The sequence below is a fragment of the Oreochromis aureus genome, linkage group 3, assembly GCF_013358895.1.
Source record: "Oreochromis aureus strain Israel breed Guangdong linkage group 3, ZZ_aureus, whole genome shotgun sequence".
NCBI lineage: Eukaryota > Metazoa > Chordata > Actinopteri > Cichliformes > Cichlidae > Oreochromis > Oreochromis aureus.
Window position 1 is genome coordinate 112,907,832 of NC_052944.1, and position 22,682 is coordinate 112,930,513.

The 22,682-nt window shown below is 41.2% G+C and overlaps 1 protein-coding gene and 1 long non-coding RNA gene across 2 annotated transcripts in view; one reads left to right on the forward strand and one right to left on the reverse strand.

Moving 5' to 3' along the window:
* Nucleotides 1-12,489: 12,489 nt before the first annotated feature.
* LOC120437888 lies at nt 12,490-13,456 on the reverse strand. The gene is made up of 3 exons (XR_005611478.1): nt 13,230-13,456; nt 12,769-12,902; nt 12,490-12,686 (listed from the first exon to the last, which is right to left on the reverse strand). It is a non-coding gene; the product is annotated as an uncharacterized LOC120437888 (long non-coding RNA).
* A 3,944-nt stretch (nt 13,457-17,400) lies between these two features.
* Nucleotides 17,401-22,682, forward strand: part of LOC120435052 (NACHT, LRR and PYD domains-containing protein 3-like) — a 67,567-nt gene continuing 62,285 nt past the window's right edge. The window contains exon 1 of the mRNA XM_039603849.1: nt 17,401-17,550. Within this exon, the coding sequence (XP_039459783.1) occupies nt 17,401-17,550 (150 nt within the window). The remainder of the gene's footprint in view (nt 17,551-22,682) is intronic.

Here is a 22,682-nt window from a genome sequence, read left to right on the forward strand (position 1 = left end):
ACTCTTTTTTTTTTGTTGTTGTTGTTGGACACAAGAACAACTCGAGCATCTTTTTCGAGCCGAACTAGGGCTTACAAGTTTGCCGTGCCCCTGGGGACCAGTGCGAGGTTGTGCTGCAGATGCTGGCGTGGAGGGTCCAGACACTCCCACAGCGCAGACTTTGCTATCCGCACAGAGCTTTTCTGGTGTGTCTCATGCAAAAGAGACAATACAGCTCATGGTAAGCCTGTCCTTTATAAATATCTCTTTGATTATTCAAACAGTGTTTAAATTGTGACTCCAAAAACATTTTATCTATGTTAAAATATACAGATGTATATATTTCAAGTTTTTAGCTTAAACAGACTCTTGAGCAAATCCGTAATGGCATAACCAGTGTGCAGCCTAATGTACATCGTTTAAGTGTATGTTAATCGGTACATGAAGCGTACCTCTGAAAAGAGTCCATCATTTGTGAATTTACTGATTTGTTTTTTAACCGCAGTTGATGAAATTATTGTAGAAAATGTCTTTAAACTATCGCTGTTCCTACTTATTGAGCTACTTCTTTACTATGTGAATAAACAATTTGAACGAGAAAGGATTTAAAGACACAAAAGTAAAAATTTGTAATGAAATTTATGTGACCGTTCTCCGACAGAGTGAAAATCCAAGAGCTGCTGCAAGCCTCTGCATTAATGATCTTTCTGTTTCTCTCCTTGTGTGTGTGTGTGTGTGTGTGTGTGGTCACAGAGGGGAGGTCACGGCAAGAGTTCCCTGAGTTGACACGTATGAACCATAAAGTCAGTTTGGACTGAGGAGCAGTCGGTAAACTACATTCAGTGTAGACAAAATTACTTTTTTATCCAAAGCATGCACAAGAATCCAAATCTCTGTATCACAATGATTTCATTAAAGCCTTATTATTTTATGGGGACAAATCACCGTAGATCATTAATAGGGAACAAAAAAGGAGGATCACATCAGCAATGGGAGACAGAAGTCTTGACACGTGCTTATAACTTAAAACACAAAAAACAAAAACAGTTACAGCCGGTAAGATTTATGGTATGAACCAGACTTTCACAGTCTGCATCTTTACAGAGGTTTTTTTTCTGCTTTTGTTCACTCCTAGTGTGTGATTAACAAACAACAACCACAGAGCCCACTAACTATTAGCCGCTTTTACCCCCTAAACAGTCAGTTGACTGAGAGAAATGCAACCCATTATTGTGAACGCTGAAGGCTCCATAGTCAAACTTATATTTCCTTAACTTACATCCTATGTTCTGTTGCTCAACTTATGTCTGAACGACGGCAGATAATTCTGATGAAACTGACCCCGTAAGCACTTTGCAGCTGAGTCGAGGGCTCGTGCACATAAGGTCAAGGAGGCGTCCGGCGTGAGTGCGGCCTGACATTCCATTTGGGACAGCTGACAGACACATTAGTGCAACTGTGAGCAGCAGCTCCTGTATACTGAACATAAGAAAAGTAATGTGCAATGCTTCTTTTTTTAAAAGCCAAGATTCCAGGGCTCGTGCTTATATGGTTCAAAAACAGGTTAGTTTAGCGATCGTGTAACTGTGTCCTTGACCTTTTTACCGGTTTGAGGAGTTGGTTCCCTGGTCCAGATATTTGGGGATGGTTCAAATGCCGAGTCTCCAAATGCAAACAAAAGGATATTTTCCACGTTATTTCTTAAATGTGTATGAATGAGATCGGATGATGTCCGATAAAAGTAATAAAGGATAAATGTAAATCAGTTTTTTAACTGTGCAGACCCACTCCAGTGAAAGCGATAAAAAACTATCATGACTTAAAAGAGATTATGAACAAAATGCAATACATTTTGTTTTTTTGCTACATTAACAACTTTTCCAACTCTGATTCTCTGCAGGACCAACACGGACATCAGTTCAGACTGAAATCCAGTTCAGACGACACACGCAACATGTTCAAGCTTGCACGGAGGCCTTTCAGTAAAAATAAGAAGATGGTTAAGGCGAGAGATTGCTATTCTGTCTTTTACATCGGTACAAAGGGAGGACTAAATGCCAAAAAAGAGAAAAGTTTTTTTTTAAAAATGACGCTTTAAAACAGTTCGAGTATCTTTGTGTTTACGGGGAGAAGGGAATAACTGCGGCCGAGGCTCTGAAAAGAGACGGTCGCTTCGCCGATGACCTGGGCTACTTTGAGCTGGTTAACATCGACGACGAACGTAAGACCGAGTGCACAGACATAATCGATTGTCTGGACAATAAGAAATTCCAGATATGTTTTCCACAGGGAGCAGATACGGATGTAGCCATCCCAGGGCAGCAGAAACCTCCACAAGCATCAAATAATGCAAAGCGCAGCGGCGGAATGACATCGGTCTTAGATGTAGCACGACAGAACGGATTGAGTCTAACAACGGCAATCAAAGAAACGGACAGCAGCGTTGACCGTAAGGAGGTTTACGATCTACTGTGTCAGCAGTATCCGCGTCTGAAACGATGGATGGAGAGTAGATTCCCTAAAAATTCTTTTCAGGAAGCACTGAAGTACAGGAAGGAGAACTTTGGAAAGAGCCGACAGTCTTTTACTGAAATTCGCAGCGTTATGTTGCTGCTCGAATTGAGCGAGTCAGTTTGTCTCATATCCGGTTCCTTCATAAAGCAAGGCACAGGCTTTGTGCTATTTGACAACTTTGTCTTGACCAACGCCCGCTTATTCGACTACTGGGTTAAATCCAACTCACCTAACTGAATTTGTAAACGTTACCGTGGTCTTTAACTTTGAAGACCAAGAGTCAGACAGGAACAACCTCGACGCTAAGGTGTTTATCGGCGACAATAAGTTAGATTATGTCATACTTAAGGTGGAAACAGAGAAAGTACCGCCGGGGCTCCTTAAGAGATTTGGGCCTGTACCTTCAGACGGCGAGGCCTGTGTCGTCGGACACCCGGGAGGAGGAGTGAAAAAAATGAGTCCTACGTGGGTCGTGGAGAAAGAGAGGCGAGAGAATAATGACAATTTAGAAGACTGCGAGGAATTTTGCAGTCTTTGTGAACTCAATCAGCAGATCAAAAACGACCCGTATGAAAATATCTACGTCACCTACAACACTCTCATGTACCACGGCTCTTCCCGCTCCCCGGTTTTCGATGCCGAGGGACGAGTGTTTGGTCTGCACAGCGGCGGGTTTTTCTACGGGTTTCCGAACCTTAGCGAGAATGTGATTGAGTACGCCTTTCCTCTGCTCACTATATTTGAAAACTTTGTGGATAATCTGAAGAAAGATGGGTATGAGGAGGTGTTGGAAAGAGTTGAGGAGGAAGCAAAGGGAAATCCTCACCTAGAAAACATTATAGCCTCTGTTGTGGGGTCAAAGCAAGGCGTACCTGGCGCGTTGTTGCAGGAAGTTGAGAGTAAAACAGATTCTGAGGAGATGGCTGTGTAGAGACAGAATGTTCGCAGTAGTGTGTCTGCCTGTTTTGTACAGATGACCTCTTATTTTACAAATTCTTAGTTTCCGATCGTTATCATTACGACAAAGGGTATGGGGCTCTTGACAACCATTTTCACAGTTTTTGGAAAAAGCAAGGACAATTTGTGTTTCCTTTTTTATTTTATCATAGTTTTGTTTTTAGTTTTGACAGACTCGATACATTTAACTTTGTCATAATTTTTTTCTTTTATGAGCCTTTAAGATGAGTTGAGTGACCGCATGATTTTACATTGCTCAACTAGTGTATTGAAATCAGTTTTTCTACTTTGTGTGTGTGTGTATGTGACCTCACCGTAGATGCTGAAGACGTTGTAATTCTTAACGCTTGTTGTATGTATTCAAGTGAGGCTTGGGATTTATTAAAGGAGATGCCGTGGCCAACTCTACGGTTTTTGAAAATCGCTGCCACTCCCACACGTGCTCTAAGATCAACCCACTTCCAGATCACACCCCCTTCTGTCATTTTAAAAAGAAGACTGCCGTCTCATTCCTTCAAAACCATTTTTAGCTCAAAAACAGAGAGAAGGATGGACTCTGCACCCCTGCGCCACACCGAGGAGGAGGGAAGTTCTGCGGCTGAGGGCACAATAGTACCCGACACCCCGGACTACTACAGACCCCCGGAGCAGCAGCAGCAGCAGCAAGCCGACCAGCTGGACGGCTGGGCGTCTTCTTTATTCATCGACGCTGTGAAAACCGCCGTGTATCATCTGGTCAACTTGGTAATCAACAAGTACCTCACTGACGAATGCAACGGCTGTAAGATCGATCATCCCAGCCAGAAACAGCACGAGTGTCTGCAAGTCTTGGAGGATGATTTTTACTCGGACAACTATTACACCATCAGAAAAGACTCTCTCCCTCGTTTCATTCCATCGATTCAACGCTGCTGCTGATTGCTCGCAACATCAAAATGGACGACGCCAAAGTCCGCATGGTGGCGGAAACTCTCTTGCACGAGCTGAAATCGGAAAGGAAAGTCTTTGACGCCATCGCTGAGGCATACACCAATCTGGTAGGGTTGGACATGGTGAAAATCGGACAGCTGCGGTTGGTCGCAGAGTGTTACAGAGGTGGCTGCTAATGTTTTCTCTGAAAGACTGATTTAAAAAAAAAAAAAAAAGAGAGAAAAAAACATGTATCCTGACACGGCCACCCTTCCAAGGCCCTGAGAAATTACCCGAATCACTATGGGATGAGGACTTGCCCTATGTACCCACCTAATCGGTGATAAAATGCGAAGTTACAATTCTTTTCTGTAAAACAGTTTTTTTTTATTTTTGTAAATAAATAAATGTTGTGATGTTGTGCGATGGGATTGTGTGCCTCAATTTTAGTTATAATGTGCCAAATCACTACAACAGACGGCTCAAGACAATACCGTCCAGAGTAAGGATCTTGTTAGAATCTAAGATTTTTACGCCCTGTTACAATAACCTCAGTTTAACCAATAAAAGTGGGTATCATTTGCATAGCGGTGAAAAGCCTTTAATAAATCCCAAGGTGTTAAGAATTACCTAGTTTGCATTTTTATTAATTAATTGATTGACTGGGAATTAAAAATAATACAATAAAGACAACGCACTAGTTCTCATGAATTCTGTATTAGGTTATTTTCATGTAGGATTAAATTGACAGCTTGTAAAGGTGAAGCGACAAGGTCCGTCCTACCTGTGTCAGAAAAGAGCCAAAGTTAGAGCTGCTTACATTTAATCATTTGTCGGTAAGCTATGTGAAAAGAGAATTTGTAAAAGTAGTCACCTGTCCCGGTTGCTTCTTGCAGGATGTGGAAGCGGCTCAATCACCTGCTTAAGAGCTCCTGGAGCAGACCAGTGTGCCGGGTTAGGGGAGTATGGTTAGATAGTAACGGTTGAAGCATATGTTATTGATTTGTTTATAGTACGTATTTTGGAAATATGTATATGTTTGTTACGTGCTCTAATGTTATTGTACGTTAATGCTTTCATTTTGATTAGTTAACACCCATACTCGGGCTAGTCCGGATGCTCACCCGAATAGGTAGAGTATAAAAGGAAGCCATTTTGGGTTTTTTTGGTGGGTTGTGCTGTTAATACGTGCCTTCTTTAATAAAGCGCCAGTCTCGCATCATATTATTGGAAGGAACCCATGACCGCCGGCCAAAAACTGACAGGTTGTGATCTCGGTGAAGAGGTAGATACGCAGAGACAACATGAGTATGAGAGGGCGTGGCTTGAAGAAATGAGACTGGGTATAATACTTCAGAACATAAAAATACACAATGCAAGAACATAACTTTAAAAATGGTGTTTTTGGGGGGATGTGAAATAAATAAAAAACCTCGCAGCCTCAAAACAGAAGCTGTATCCAAACAGCCTTTAATAAATCCCAAACTTTACTTGAATACATACAACAAGCGTTAAGAATTAGAGCCCCATACCCTTTGTCGTAATGATAACGATCGGAAACTAAGAATTTGTAAAATAAGAGGTCATCTGTACAAAACAGGCAGACACACTACTGCGAACATTCTGTCTCTACACAGCCATCTCCTCAGAATCTGTTTTACTCTCAACTTCCTGCAACAACGCCGCCAGGTACGCCTTGCTTTGACCCCACAACAGAGGCTATAATGTTTTCTAGGTGAGGATTTCCTTTGCTTCCTCCTCAACTCTTTCCAACACCTCCTCATACCCATCTTTCTTCAGATTATCCACAAAGTTTTCAAATATAGTGAGCAGAGGAAAGGCGTGCTCAATCACATTCTCGCTAAGGTTCGGAAACCCGTGAGAAAAACCCGCCGCTGTGCAGACCAAACACTCGTCCCCTCGGCATCGAAAACCGGGGAGCGGGAAGAGCCGTGGTACATGAGAGTGTTGTAGGTGACGAGATATTTTCATACGGGTCGTTTTTTGATCTGCTGATTGAGTTCACAAAGACTGCAAAATTCCTCGCAGTCTTCTAAATTGTCATTATTCTCTCGCCTCTCTTTCTCCACGACCCACGTAGGACTCATTTTTTTCACTCCTCCTCCCGGGTGTCCGACGACACAGGCCTCGCCGTCTGAAGGTACAGGCCCAAATCTCTTAAGGAGCCCCGGTACTTTCTCTGTTTCCACCTTAAGTATGACATAATCTAACTTATTGTCGCCGATAAACACCTTAGCGTCGAGGTTGTTCCTGTCTGACTCTTGGTCTTCAAAGTTAAAGACCACGGTAACGCTTACAAATTCAGTTAGGTGAGTTGGATTTAACCCAGTAGTCGAATAAGCGGGCGTTGGTCAAGACAAAGTTGTCAAATAGCACAAAGCCTGTGCCTTGCTTTATGAAGGAACCGGATATGAGACAAACTGACTCGCTCAATTCGAGCAGCAACATAACGCTGCAATTTCAGTAAAAGACTGTCGGCTCTTTCCAAAGTTCTCCTTCCTGTACTTCAGTGCTTCCTGAAAAGAATTTTAGGAATCTACTCTCCATCCATCGTTTCAGACGCGGATACTGCTGACACAGTAGATCGTAAACCTCCTTACGGTCAATGCTGCTGTCCGCTTTCTTTGATTGCCGTTGTTAGACTCAATCCGTTCTGTCGTGCTACATCTAAGACCGATGTCATTCCGCCGCTGCGCTTTGCATTATTTGATGCTTGTGGAGGTTTCTGCTGCCCTGGGATGGCTACATCCGTATCTGCTCCCTGTGGAAAACATATCTGGAATTTCTTATTGTCCAGACAATCGATTATGTCTGTGCACTCGGTCTTACGTTAGTCGTCGATGTTAACCAGCTCAAAGTAGCCCAGGTCATCGGCGAAGCGACCGCCTCTTTTCAGAGCCTCGGCCGCAGTTATTCCCTTCTCCCGTAAACACAAAGATACTCGAACTGTTTTAAAGCGTCATTTTAAAAAAAAACTTTCTCTTTTTGGCATTTAGTCCTCCCTTTGTACCGATGTAAAAGACAGAATAGCAATCTCTCGCCTTAACCATCTTCTTATTTTTTTACTGAAAGGCCTCCGTGCAAGCTTGAACATGTTGCGTGTGTCGTCTGAACTGGATTTCAGTCTGAACTGATGTCCGTGTTGGTCCTGCAGAGAATCAGAGTTGGAAAAGTTGTTAATGTAGCAAAAAAAACAAAATGTATTGCATTTGTTCATAATCTCTTTTAAGTCATGATAGTTTTTATCGCTTTCACTGGAGTGGGTCTGCACAGTTAAAAACTGATTTACATTTATCCTTTATTACTTTTATCGGACATCATCCGATCTCATTCATACACATTTAAGAAATAACGTGGAAAATATCCTTTTGTTTGCATTTGGAGACTCGGCATTTGAACCATCCCCAAATATCTGGACCAGGGAACCAACTCCTCAAACCGGTAAAAGGTCAAGGACACAGTTACACGATCGCTAAACTAACCTGTTTTTGAACCATATAAGCACGAGCCCTGGAATCTTGGCTTTTAAAAAAGAAGCATTGCACATTACTTTTCTTATGTTCAGTATACAGGAGCTGCTGCTCACAGTTGCACTAATGTGTCTGTCAGCTGTCCCAAATGGAATGTCAGGCCGCACTCACGCCGGACGCCTCCTTGACCTTATGTGCACGAGCCCTCGACTCAGCTGCAAAGTGCTTACGGGGTCAGTTTCATCAGAATTATCTGCCGTCGTTCAGACATAAGTTGAGCAACAGAACATAGGATGTAAGTTAAGGAAATATAAGTTTGACTATGGAGCCTTCAGCGTTCACAATAATGGGTTGCATTTCTCTCAGTCAACTGACTGTTTAGGGGTAAAAGCGGCTAATAGTTAGTGGGCTCTGTGGTTGTTGTTTGTTAATCACACACTAGGAGTGAACAAAAGCAGAAAAAAACCTCTGTAAAGATGCAGACTGTGAAAGTCTGGTTCATACCATAAATCTTACCGGCTGTAACTGTTTTTTTTGTTTTTGTGTTTTAAGTTATAAGCACGTGTCAAGACTTCTGTCTCCCATTGCTGATGTGATCCTCCTTTTTGTTCCCTATTAATGATCTACGGTGATTTGTCCCCATAAAATAATAAGGCTTTAATGAAATCATTGTGATACAGAGATTTGGATTCTTGTGCATGCTTTGGATAAAAAGTAATTTTGTCTACACTGAATGTAGTTTACCGACTGCTCCTCAGTCCAAACTGACTTTATGGTTCATACGTGTCAACTCAGGGAACTCTTGCCGTGACCTCCCCTCTGTGACCACACACACACACACACACACACACAAGGAGAGAAACAGAAAGATCATTAATGCAGAGGCTTGCAGCAGCTCTTGGATTTTCACTCTGTCGGAGAACGGTCACATAAATTTCATTACAAATTTTTACTTTTGTGTCTTTAAATCCTTTCTCGTTCAAATTGTTTATTCACATAGTAAAGAAGTAGCTCAATAAGTAGGAACAGCGATAGTTTAAAGACATTTTCTACAATAATTTCATCAACTGCGGTTAAAAACAAATAAGTAAATTCACAAATGATGGACTCTTTTCAGAGGTACGCTTCATGTACCGATTAACATACACTTAAAAGATGTACATTAGGCTGCACACTGGTTATGCCATTACGGATTTGCTCAAGAGTCTGTTTAAGCTAAAAACTTGAAATATATACATCTGTGTATATTTTAACATAGATAAAATGTTTTTGAGTCACAATTTAAACACTGTTTGAATAATCAAAGAGATATTTATAAAGGACAGGCTTACCATGAGCTGTATTGTCTCTTTTGCATGAGACACACCAGAAAAGCTCTGTGCGGATAGCAAAGTCTGCGCTGTGGGAGTGTCTGGACCCTCCACGCCAGCATCTGCAGCACAACCTCGCACTGGTCCCCAGGGGCACGGCAAACTTGTAAGCCCTAGTTCGGCTCCCGAAAAAAAGATGCTCGAGTTGTTCTTGTGTCCAACAACAACAACAACAAAAAAAAAGAGTTCTAATATGTTTTATTTTTAATGTTACTGCGTTAGCACAATTTAAAATCAAAAAATGATTAGTCTCCTAAATGAATGGCATCTTGTTAGACCGGGGACTTAAAAAACTAATACATTGTTTTACATCTTGTGCACACTTCAATGAAACTTGAAAAGTGGGACACAATATGGAGACGATGACTCGGCATTTGTTAGGGAGGCGTCTAAGTATAGGGAGGAGGAATTCCCATTCATGTACTGTGCAATGTGCATTAATTGTGTCCTTGTTTTACTTTTTTCTAAATAAATAGCTGTGAAAAACCCCCATCAAAGTTGAGGTAAGTATTCACCATGTTTTTTTTATTAGGGTCAAATTTCTCTTTGTGTAAAAATTAAGCCAACATCCAAGTGTCAAAGGTCGGTTCTAAAAAACAAGTCAGTCCCTGAAGCTTATTTGTGCCACAGATGCTAATTCAGTGACTGCGTGTAAGGAATGTTTTGTGATCTGTCTGATCTTAAAAAACTAACTTTGTTGTTATGTTACAGCAATATTGAGGAAAGATTTAACGGCTGATCATGGAGCTGAAAGAAGGTCAAAGGGAAAGTCCCTGCCACGATTCCGGTTATGCTTCCATCTGGGAGGTGGGGCGGTCCGTGCTATATCGCCCCTCCTGACCCGGAGTGGTATAACGTTTTGTAGAAAAGTTTGATCGATTCGCTCTCTCTCTCTCTCTCTCTCTCTCTCTCACTGTTACAAAAATAATAAATTCTCCCGGTTTGTTTTTCTTATACGCTTATGGTACCCGACGGAGTATCCCGAGCTCTCGGAGGTAATTGACCGGGATGAACCGACGGTCGTCTGACTCCTTCTTGATGTGCGTAAAACAAGGCCATTTTCTATTAGGGTTTCTGTTTTTCTGTCTATTGAGAAAAACCTGCTGTAAAAGTAGCTCAAAAAATGAAGAAAACCTCTTTACTTTGGTCTGAGAAGGAGTGGCTGCACAAAACCAAAATACCTCATCGAGGTTTGGGATAGAGTTCTGAATATGTGCGCGGTGCTTTTTTTTCACTAAGGGATATTATTTTTTTTAACACATACAGGGATGTAGCTTGCCTCCACCAAGCGCTATATAAATTCAATCCGTTACTAGTTGGATAATCTTAAAGGTTTTTATTTTCACTTTCCACACCCCTCAAAAGGTAGAGGCCATTCTCCCCGCAAGCTCCTCGGAGCCGGTATCTGGCTGCGGAACATGAAGATGCTCTTATTTTTCTCTTCTCTCCGCGGCGAATCGGCCGCATCGCCTCTGTTACTGTAGACAGTGACGGGGGTGTCGCTGATCACCGATGAGGACCAGTCGCCGCTGCTGCCTCCCATGCTTAGGGCGTCGGGAGAGCAGATCTCTTCCCCGTCCAAGTACAGAGGTGCAGAATGAAAGGCTCCATCTTGTCTGCTCATAGAAAAGTGTGCGCTGGGCTCTCTGTTTTTAATTCTCCTCCCTCCACAGACCCCCCTCCCTCTAAGGGAGAAAACATAAATTTTTTCACACTGGATGCAATTAGTCACACATATGGAATCCATTAGACACTTCCGGTAGGGTCAAAAGGTCAAGGATGGGGCCATCAATCAAATTGATGACACAAGCTGGGGTGGAATACTCTCTGCTGTCCTCTATGTCAGCTAACACCTTTACATTTATGTCACATTTATTTCTGTTTTCCCATTTTTATCATTATCACATTCATTTTGATTAGATACCTTGAGTTTGCAAATGATCAGATTACATAATTGGAATACAATGTATCCAATTCAGGGTCTCAGGCGGATGAAGCCTATCCCAGCTGATACAGGACAAAGACAGGATAGGCTGCCTGTTTATCGCAGGGCTAACACAATACGTGTAACAGAATATGCACTTTAATGTCTGATATTTATAATCATAATCATAATTATGATTTAAAATAGTATTTAAAGGTTTCTTTATAAATATAATTAGATTTTTTATAACCCCTAGAATATGAATCTGAGCTGTTTCAGATTCTGACCTCTGACCTCAGTGACCAGGCTGTGTCCTCACTGCAGCTCCCTCTTGGAAGTACGTCTGCTTCTTGTCTTCCCCCAGTGATGACCGCCTGCCCTTAATATCACGTACTGTACCTGAGGAACAAAACAGGACAAACACTTGCCTTCATTTAAGAAGTACATTCATACAGAGATAATCTATGGAAACACACCAGTTCACCCTTTGGGAGGAATCAGTTCCTGTGAAACATTTCTGTAAATCAACATCGTGGAGAATGAAATGAGTTCTTCAGGTGACTCAGCAGATCCGCACTGACAGATGAAAGTTCTGTGGAAGAAGAATGTGGATTTTTTAATTTCCAATTCAGTCCTGGTTTAAACTATTAAGGATTAAGCAACAATGCTCACCTTTGCTCTTCTGAAATCTGTGTTAAACAACAACAAACATAAATTAGTAACAAAAATACAGCTGAGTAGAGGCTTTACAAACCACCAGCAGCCATAATGCTAAATTTTAATCTTCAAATGTTTCTGAGCCGTCTTCAACCAGCTTTTAACACAGAAAAGTCCCACAGTCAATGCAGCCTGACTCAATCCTAAATGTTCAGCACACACAGAGACACAGAGGGACTGTTTAAAGTTTAGTGTTAACCTGAGTCACTGATCATTTACAGTATTACAGAGTCTGGCAGTCTTTGCATGATGTCCACGTCACTGTAAGTTTCTAGCTGACTCTCAGGTGTGACAGGTGTGCCAGCAGGAAAGAGTCATAATAACCTGCATCCTGAGGTTTGTCATGCAGGATTAAAGGAGCCAGGCTTTGTTCACAAAGCTAGGATTGTATTTTACACTGACCCTGGGTCAGTATAAGTATCATACAGTTTAAACGAAGCACTGAAACTTGCACATATTTATTACAGATGCATTGAAGCTAATCGAGATATTTACTGTCAATCTGTGGCTGCGATTAATCACGTTACTGGAAACTTTATTAACTAGTAACTTCATCAGTCATGACAGAAGCTAATATTTCTGTCCTAACTGTTATGGTTTCCGAAAGAGACTCAGGCGCAGGCCAGGGTTTTTCCTTTAAGCTGAGAACAGTGCGTTTATTCACAGTGAACACAATCACCAAGTAGCTATATACAACGTGCAGGGGAAACGGGTCCGGGTCGCCAGGGTCCGTGGGAAACAGGATTAGGGGAAAAGGTGCTCCACCCTTTCTGTACAAAAGCTCCTCCTCAGTCACTCCTCTCAGAATCTGGTTCCAAAAACGATCTAAACACAAAAGGTCAGGTTAGCGGGATAATAACAGAGGGTTTTCAAGGTACAGGTTGGCAGATACACAAGTTTGACTGACGCTGATAGCTCAACAATCCAGCGAAGAGTAGTGCAGACTCGCCATCTTAAGTAGTGCAGTAATCAGCTGGGATCAGCGGCCGGTGCGGTGATGAGCAGGTGTGTGGGACAGCAGCGGGAGCCCACAATGACCGTCTCCGCAGCGAGAGAGAGAGAGCGAGAGAGAGAGCAAACAAACCACAAACTTATTGCCTAATAGAGGGTAGACCAGCGGGGCACAGGGACCATGACACTAACATCGTTTAAACAGTAACAGCTTTACTACAATATAAGCTAACGTTTACACCGTAACTTTAAGCTAGCACCATAAAGACGGTAAAACACGTAATAATATCTACAAATGCATCTTAAAGCTGTTATATTAGCACTCGATGTATTACTAACATAACCACATTAACATTATTGACACTCGCTGACTTTTAATAGTCATTCTATAAATGCTGTCCGTTTAAATGGTCTTACCTGTAACACTGCTGTATCCACCGGATTCCAGCCAGAGTGGATTCTGGAGTCTTCCCACGCTCCTGTTAGTGATCCTCCATCTGGATGGATGATAACAACCTTCTGAACAATCTAGCAGGTGGAGATGGCCCACATCTATGGGACTAATTTCTGCTAATAACGCCCCTTGTATGGACTGATAACAGCCGAAGCGGGTGAATAAAGTCACCCAGTCGCTAGCTGTGCCATTACCCAGCATACACCTCTCCCTCCATAAATGCAATAAACGATACAAAAGTAATAGCCTATAATTAATTTAGGCTGTTTCTCAGGTAGTTGTTTAATGATATAATTTATTGTGTTCAGTACACGTCACTACAATGTGATTTTGGAAATATATAAATATACGGACAACAGGCTCTTGTCGTCAGTAAACAGCGTTTAGGGAGCTCTATAGTATTCAATAAGAGGACCCTGCGCGTCGAGAAGTGAAGCAGAGGGAGCCTGACCATGCGTCACACATTTGAGGAGTTGGGAGTGAGAACGTGTTGAACATATAGTTATGATTTCATCACATTAGCTCAACGGGCTCACAAAAATATTCCACTAATGTAACCTTACTGTTTTATTGACATATTGGATTTGCACATGGTGTGTTTGGATAAATGATGTATCACACTGTGAGATGTCCTGCAAAACTTTGGGTTCTTCAAATACTGAGGAGTTTTTGTTGGGTTTCCACGTTAGCTTGTGATGGCTTTTTTATATGAGAGAGAAGACAAATATGCTCCAATGATATGTTTTCACACTTTATGATCAAACAGAATTTCAGATGAGTTTTCCACGGCTCCATGGACCTCCTTCTCTCTGGCTCAGAGACAAAGGCTGCCTCACCCAGGCAGGAAACACTTTTACTGCATGTGGTAAAAACTGAATGTTAACGTGATCGTTCAGCAGCTGGAGGAAAGCCTTTAGACCCATGTATGCCTCACGTTTCATCTCCTGCACCCAGTGGCGGTCCTAGCCTGTTTGGCGCCCCGGGCAAACACTCCCTCTGCCCCCACACACACACACACACATAATTAAGGATTAATATGGAACCATACTGAATTTCACCAGAGAAACACACACACACACACATATGAAGAGAGAGAGTATGCATTGTATGCAAACGGCTACCAAACAGCCATCATAATTCATCATACAATGAGAACAGAACAAATCAACAATTGACAATGACTAATCAACATTAAAATCTGTAACATAATGTATTGTTTGGAGTTTAGTCTGTTACTGTTACTATTTTTACCATTTCTTCTTGGAGCAACTGTAACCCACATTATTTCCTTAGGGATTAATAAAGTATTCTGATTCTTGTTTCAGGATGACCTGCCATTATCCAATGACATATCTGCTTACCTGTATCTTTTGCTCGTTTCTCCTCCTCTTCTTTTCTCTTTTTTCTAAACTGAGCAGCTGATGACTTTGAACCTTTCTTGTCCATCTTCCATTGGTTTTAATTTTGCACTCCAGTATGAACACAAATCCCCCAACTCGAGGATCACCACAACATAACCTAACAGACCTACACCTTAGTTCACAGATTCACTTTGTCTAGGGTGTATTTCTGGGATTTCACACAACCCAGGAGACTTTAAATCATCAAACTGTAAATTATAAATTTTAAATTGTTATTGATCCCTTTACCCCTGGTCCTAAAGTGTATATTTATTTTCTTACTGTTCTTACATTTATTGTTTGTTTACTTGCATTGCTGGAGCCTCGTCGTCTCATCTCTCTATATACTGGACTGTATGTAGCGGAGATGACAATAAAGTTTACTTTGACTTCAGCAGCGAGCAGGCGCCTGTAGCCTGTATCAAAAACCGCTACTGCCTGCACCTTTCCCACATCTCCCTACATGGAGATATCGCTTCTCACATCACCATGGCAACCGTCTCTGGTCCTCTGGTCAGGCCTGTAGAGTTAGAGAAGGGGGCGTGTCCTAACAGCAGCATTTATAGGCCTGTTTTTCTCTGGGAGAGTCAGTCTCAAAGGTTTGGACCTTCATCACAAGTCCAGGCAGAGCATCTTCAGAGAAGACAGCTTTTCTTTGTTTCTGTCTGTTAGTATCTGAGTGTAAACTATACTACGATGCACATCTGTGGGCAACAAAACACAAATATGTGACACAAACCACGAGGCAGCTGTGCAATCTAAAATAATGGGGCTACATGAGCCTTGAAGTGTTTAGTAAAGCGCTGTGTTGGACTGGTGCTCATGGCCAGAGTTAAGTTACATCAACTGTAGCAGAGATTTGCTGCATTTCAGCTGATAATGCTTACATTGATTCACTCAGTTCAATCTATATACCAACGTTCTCCTGTCTAGTATAAAGATTTGATGTGTGCTGTCAGCGTAGGGGATGGAAATGAGTCAAGGTAGCTGTGAAACATCTGTTTCCATCTTGTTGAGTTCTGCTGTTTAAATGAACAAAGAGCAGCAGGTCAGCTGATCACAGCCTGTACTGAAGCTCACATTAGAAATCATTGTGAGCTGTCATTCTGTTCTCCAAGCTGAGCCACTACAAAAGCTCTGAGAGTTTCCAAACCCTTTACCATGTAAGCAACAGGAAAGAGTTCTGTTTAAATTCTCTGTCGCTGCTTGTGTCCTATAGAACGGATTCAAGGGAACAACTAGGATTTACATTAGAACAACATTTGGATTCTCATCTAATTATAATATATTATTGATGTTAAGCTTCAGTTTGCATACAATTACAATAGGTTACAATTGTCCTACAATGAGCTACCTTTTACTTTCTTACTTTCAGTACATTTCAGAGCCTTTACCAAGGGGCGATCGTGGCTCAAGAGTTGGGAGTTCGCCTTGTAATTGGACGGTTGCCGGTTCGAGCCCCAGCTCGGCCAGTCTCGGTCGTTGTGTCCTTGGGCAAGACACTTCACCCGTTGCCTACTGGTGGTGGTCAGAGGGCCCGGTGGCGCCAGTGTCCGGCAGCCTCGCCTCTGTCAGTGCGCCCCAGGGTGGCTGTGGCTACAACGTAGCTTGCCATCACCTGTGTGTGAATGACTGGATATGTAAAGCGCTTTGGGGTCCTTAGGGACTGTTAAAGGCACTATATAAATACAGGCCATTTAACAGAGTATTTTTCAACTCTAGTATCTGAACTTCTACTTAAATAAATACTGTGTGTACTTTTACCACCTGTGCTGATAGCTTTGCATTGTTAAGAGCTGTAAGTTCTGGTGCAAAGGGCATTCAGCCCCAGTATTTACACTCTCCAACATGGATATATAAAGAATGTGAAGGAGGAATGGAGAGCTGAATGTCCGAGTATGAGCCTGTGGACAGCGCTGCAAATGACTGCTGTAATAGGTGTAGGCTGCTGGGGGATTCCCATGATGCACTGGGTGTTTCTTCTTCACTCACTGTGTGTTAATAGACCTCTCTGCACTGAATCACACTTGTAATTAATCTCTGGCTCCTGTGATGTTTGTAAAGTGTCCATAAAAAGCAGACAAAGCAGTGATTTGTAGTAATTTGCGTCCATATTGAAGGTAAAATCCTACAGAGACGACAGATCAAACTCTGAAACTGGAAACTTTTCCTGTTTTTAAACACACGTTTGTTATTTGATGCCAATGAGACGTTCGAAACATGCAGGGAAACTGGTGCAGATGCTGAAGTGTCACAAATGGCTCACAGCCAATGGGCTCTGCTCTTTGTAGCCTCCTTCAGGCGGCCATGCCGATCAGCGATTGGACGGATGCTTTCAGCTCTCGTTAAAAATGAGAATACAATAAGAATAAAATGCTGTACACAACTGTACAGAATAGAATAGAATAAAATAAAATATACAATAGGATAAAAATAGAATACAAATTCTATATACAACTGAGTAAAAATACAACTTTGTCAGAAAAGCGTATTGCACTTAGTCTTATTGCACATGTGTGGGTTTGTGTGTGTTGGATCATTTGAAGTCTTTGTTGTAGAGTCTGACAGCAGTGGGGAGGAAAGACCTGCAAAATCTCTCTGTCCCACATTGTGGTTGTTGAAAGTAATGTGCTAACAATGGTAGCATTACTGCATGTAGCCCCAACCAGCACTCGTTAAAGATCATGTTAGTCTATGAAAATATTATGTCCCATAACAATATTTAGTCTCCATAATGGTGGCTGGTATCAAACCAGTGTTCCCAGAAGCCCTTGAACTGGGGACTCTCATAGAGGAGTGCCGGCTGAGTGTGAACCTCGGCCTTCCTCAGCTACTACACTGCTGTCAGATAGGAAACCCTATGCTGCTGATGTCTGACGGCAGCGTGAGTCGTATACAGGAGCCGGCTTGTTTCTGGTCTGCCGCTCACCTCCTTGAGCCTACATTTAAAACGTGCGTCGTGGTAGAAAATCATCCTCCATGTTTGGATATTTACATCATTTCATTAACACAACAACATCTTCAATAACAGAGTCTGAATGAAGCTCAGGTGTTGATGCTGCTCACTGATTGGACGGTTGGTTTCAGCTCTGCTCTCAGTCTTTACTGCACAGAAAAAATCCAAAAGATTAGACAAGCAATTAATACATCAACAGCAGATCCAGGAAATGTACTGTGTCCACCGAAAAACTGTTTAAACACCATGAACCAGTTTCACCCTATTTACAGCAAAGACCTGGAGGACATCTTAGGTCAACTGAACTCCTCCTCTTGCTGTTTAGATGTCCTGCCAACAAGTTTTTTCAAAAAGGTCACAAAGACTTTGGAGTCAGACCTGTTACAGATCGTCAACTTTTCTTTAACATCAGGTGTGTTTCCAGAATCACTAAAAACTGCTGTAATTAAACCTATACTGAAAAAGGACAATCTTGACAAGACACAAATGAATAACTACAGGCCGATCTCAAATCTCCCATTTTTAAGTAAGATTATTGAAAAAGCAGTTTCTCAACAGCTCAATTACTTCTTAAAACAGAATAACTGCTATGATGCCTTCCAGTCAGATTTTAGACAGAACCACAGCACTGAAACCGCTCTGACCAAAGTGTTTAATGACATATGTCTGAATACAGACAGTGGAAATATGTCAGTCTTAGTTTTACTGGATCTCAGTGCAGCATTTGATACAGTTGACCACAACATATTACTCAAACGACTGGAGAACTGGGCAGGTCTTTCAGGAACTGTACTAAACTGGTTCAAAACATACTTAGAAAACAGGAAATACTTTGTATCAATAGGTAACTTTACATCTGAGCAGACAAGTATCACATGTGGAGTTACCCAAGGTTCCATCTTGGGACCCCTTCTGTTTAACATTTACATGCTCCCACTGGCACAGATTATAAAGAACAACAAAATAAACTATCATAGCTATGCAGATGACACACAAATATATATCGCAATGTCACCAGGAGACCGAGGCCCTGTACAGGCTCTTGGTAAATGCATTGAGGAAATTAATGACTGGTTGTGCCACAATTTTCTCCAGCTAAACAAAAATAAAACTGAGGTAATAGTCTTTGGTGCAAAAGAAAAACGATTACAGGTCACCAGAGAACTTCAATCTATACACCTAAAAACCACCAACCAGGCGAGAAATTTGGGTGTAGTGATGGATGCAGACCTAAACTTAGAAAAACACATTAAGACATTAACAAAATCAGCTTACTATTGTCACGGTTCTGGGTCAGTGTTGACCCAGCATTTTGAGTTTCTTATATTTTGATTTAATTTTGTATTATGGATTGTTTTCTTATTCTCTTGTAGTTCTTGTGGTGGTGGTGATGATTATTATTAGAGTTTCTTGTTTCTGTTATCCGTGCTTAAGGATTTATGGTTTCATGTATTGTTTGAGTTCCATGTGTCATTTTCCATGTGTCTCTCAGTGTCGGGTCTGCGTCTTTGTGTAGTGTTCTTGTTTCCTGTTTTATTGTGAAGGTCTGCGTCTCATGTGAGTGTGTTCAGTTTTACCTCTGTCTCGTCTTGTTAATTACTCCCAGCTGTGTCCACCACCTGTGTGTAATCTCCCTGTGTTTCTCTGTCAGAGTCCAGCTCTAAATCCAATCGAGAATCTGTGGCAAGATCTGAAAACTGCTGTTCACAAACACTGTCCATCTAATCTGACTGAGCTGGAGCTGTTTTGCAAAGAAGAATGGGCAAGGATTTCAGTCTCTAGATGTGCAAAGCTGGTAGAGACAGACCCTAAAAGACTGGCAGCTGTAATTGCAGCAAAAGGTGGTTCTACAAAGTATTGACTCAGGGGGCTGAATAATTACGCACACCCCACTTTTCAGTTATTTATTTGTAAAAAATGTTTGGAATCATGTATGATTTTCGTTCCACTTCTCACGTGTACACCACTTTGTATTGGTCTTTCACGTGGAATTCCAATAACATTAATTCATGTTTGTGGCTGTAATGTGACAAAATGTGGAAAAGTTCAAGGGGGCCGAATACTTTTGCAAGCCACTGTATTCTCAGCTGCATTTGAATAAAGCACCAAATCCACACTTAAGTTTAAATTTCAAAACCTACTTTTTAACTACTGATTTTATCTACTGTTCTGATTTTATCTACTGTTTTGATATTTGATTTTATATACTGTTTTGTTTGTTTGTTTGTTTGCTTGTTTTAATCAAATTTAAATCATGCTTTTTATTTGTTTTTGTTTTTAATGTCTCTGTAAAGCACTTTGAATCACCTTGTTGTTGAATTGTGCTATATAAATAAATTTGCCTTGCCTTGCCACAGGTGAAGGTAGAAAGTGTGACTGGATCTATAGACTGGAAACAGACAAACATGCTGAACATATTTGTAGCATAAAGATTTATACTCCAAACAAAGTAAACACTGAGGTTGTATCAGAGACGAGCTGTGATCAGTTTGTTCACTCTGAGCCAGTCTGACGACATATTTGTAAACCAGCACATGAAGGTGTGGCCCTCTCACAGTCTTCAGGTGGAGTCCCGCCTCCTTCCAGGAAGCAGCTCACCTGTGTGTCTGTGTTTAGTGTCCAGCTGTGGAGTGGAGCTTGTTGTTGGGATGTTTTTGAAGAAACTGTAAGTTTGCTTTGTTTCCTCCTTTAACAGTTTGTCTGTTTGTTTCTGTGATGTTTGGACCTGATGTTCAGCTCTTTTTTCAGGACAAACTTTGATCACTCTTGTGCTTGACGACACATGATTCTAGATTATTGATTGCCTGAATCCTGGTTATCAGTCAGTAACTGCACCGAAACATTTGTTACTGTGATAAACAGTTTAAATGGATCTGTGTGAGACTTTAGACACTGATCAGTGATCTGATGGAACATCAATCGTATCTTTAACTGGAAACAATCATAAAAGCTCATTTTGTTCTTAAGAAGTCGCCTTTCAGGTTTTACTTAAGTGACGTCTAAAAAACACAAAGTAAAGCAGCTCCAGCTCAGTTCACTGTTAATGCAAACAAAATCAATCAATTGAAAATATAGAATTTTGCAAACACTATGAACATTTTAGCCAATGTTGAACCTTATAATATCTGCATATGGACGCTAGGACGTGAGTCATGCATATTGTGCAGCAAAGTATTTGGACTTGGAAGCTTTTCTGTGTCTTTGTTCTGCTGTCATGTTCACTTAGAACTTTGTGTTTTTAATTAGTGGATTTGAGTCTGAGTTTTCTTCTTTTAGTGTGTGAAGCTTTAATCATTAATAGTTGTGCAGTGTGTGGTCTCTCGTCTGGATTTTTGGTTAAATGCTTTGAATCTTGTTGCTTTTCAACTGTTTTTGGACTGAATCAAGGCTCGCTTAAAGTTGTTTCAGTCAGTTGTCCTGGATTTGGCTACGAACCTCAGCTAATGCCAGTAATCTTTTATTAAATACATCTATATAGTCCATCAATGGTACATATAGATGAAATAAATAGTTGAACTGAGACATGTTAAAATTCTGTAGGTTGTATTAAATTAAACACAAATTAAAGTTTTATCAATGGTTTTTTGGTGATTTTGTGTCCCTTTGTGAATAAGACCAAAGCCCACTGACTCATTCCACCCTCAGTCTGTGCTCAGTAGCCTGTTCATTATTCTGTAACAAGGTTGTCTCTTTAGAGCAGGTATACTCATGTAAAGGTAAACAACACCAACAACATCACCAAACAACATTATGTCCTGATTATCTGATATAAGAGTCCTTCTGTATCAGACGGACTGAACTCAGTCTATTGGAAATGTTCAGGAGTGAAGATCAGAACCACAGATCAGCTGGTTCTGTCCAGAAGATCAGTTTCTGCTAGTCACGCCTGTTCATGCTTTTCTTTAACAAGGACTAAGATTTATTGATCAAAACAGAAAAAATGATTTAAAAACAGAAGGAACTGAGTTGAATATAATTTTAATAACCTGGATGCAGAGGCACACACTGTGACACACTCAGTCATGAGGAAGTTTTCAGCTAAACATTCCTCTGCTGACAGCTGATTATTGAGGACTCACAGAAACTGATGGAGCTGTGACGATCATTTTAAAGTTATTTGTGTTTGTTTTTCTTTTTACTTTGTGCTGTTGACTTTGAGCTCATGCCTAAATATTAGACAGACAATTTCCTGATTATGATGTTGGTGTGCTGGGCTGTAGTTTATAGTTTATATTTTTAAATGTTGATTATGAGACAGTTTCAGGTCATTTTATGAAGATATGAGAAAATAATTTAACAGGTACAGTAGCAAATTTCTTACTCCACTGAGTAATTAAGTAATGTAATGTGGTAGTTTTTAAAAAGTAACCAGTAATGTGTAATACATTATTTCCTTTTTGAGTAACAGCTGTAACACAATATGTGAACTTTACTCTGACTGAATCAGTCTGAGCAGTCAGATGGCACACACACACACACACACACACACACACACACACACACACACACACACACACACACACACACACACACACACTGATGAAGCCCAGAAGCTGCAGTTTAATCATTCAGGGCTTACAGACTATGAAGTTTTTTATATGTTATTACTTGATGGTGACTTGTGCTATGGGCTTGAAGTAGGCCTCTAGTGTTGTACACCACATACCCACTGAGTTCCTGAAGAAGGCTCTCAGGATCCTGCTGATCTTGTGTAGGTCTAGGTATTCCAGGTGTGGGGCATCGTGTCATAGGCCTTCTTGTAATCAGTCCAAGCAGAGCACAGGTTGTTCAGCCTAGTCTTGCAGTCTCAGGCAACTGCTCGGTCTATCAGTAGCTGGAGTTTTACTCCTCTGGTATTCCTACCAATTAATTTTTGTGTCCTGCTCGTGTGAATGTTGAAAAAATACTCTTGTATGATGGCTGCATGAATACAGGCTTGTGTCTCTGTTTTTTTAAAGGGGGGTTCACTTTACATCACAGTACTGTTATAGTTTAATATTATTTCTAAACAATTGCTTGAACACAAAATCTAAAAAAGTTTAAAAGTAGGACCTTAAGTT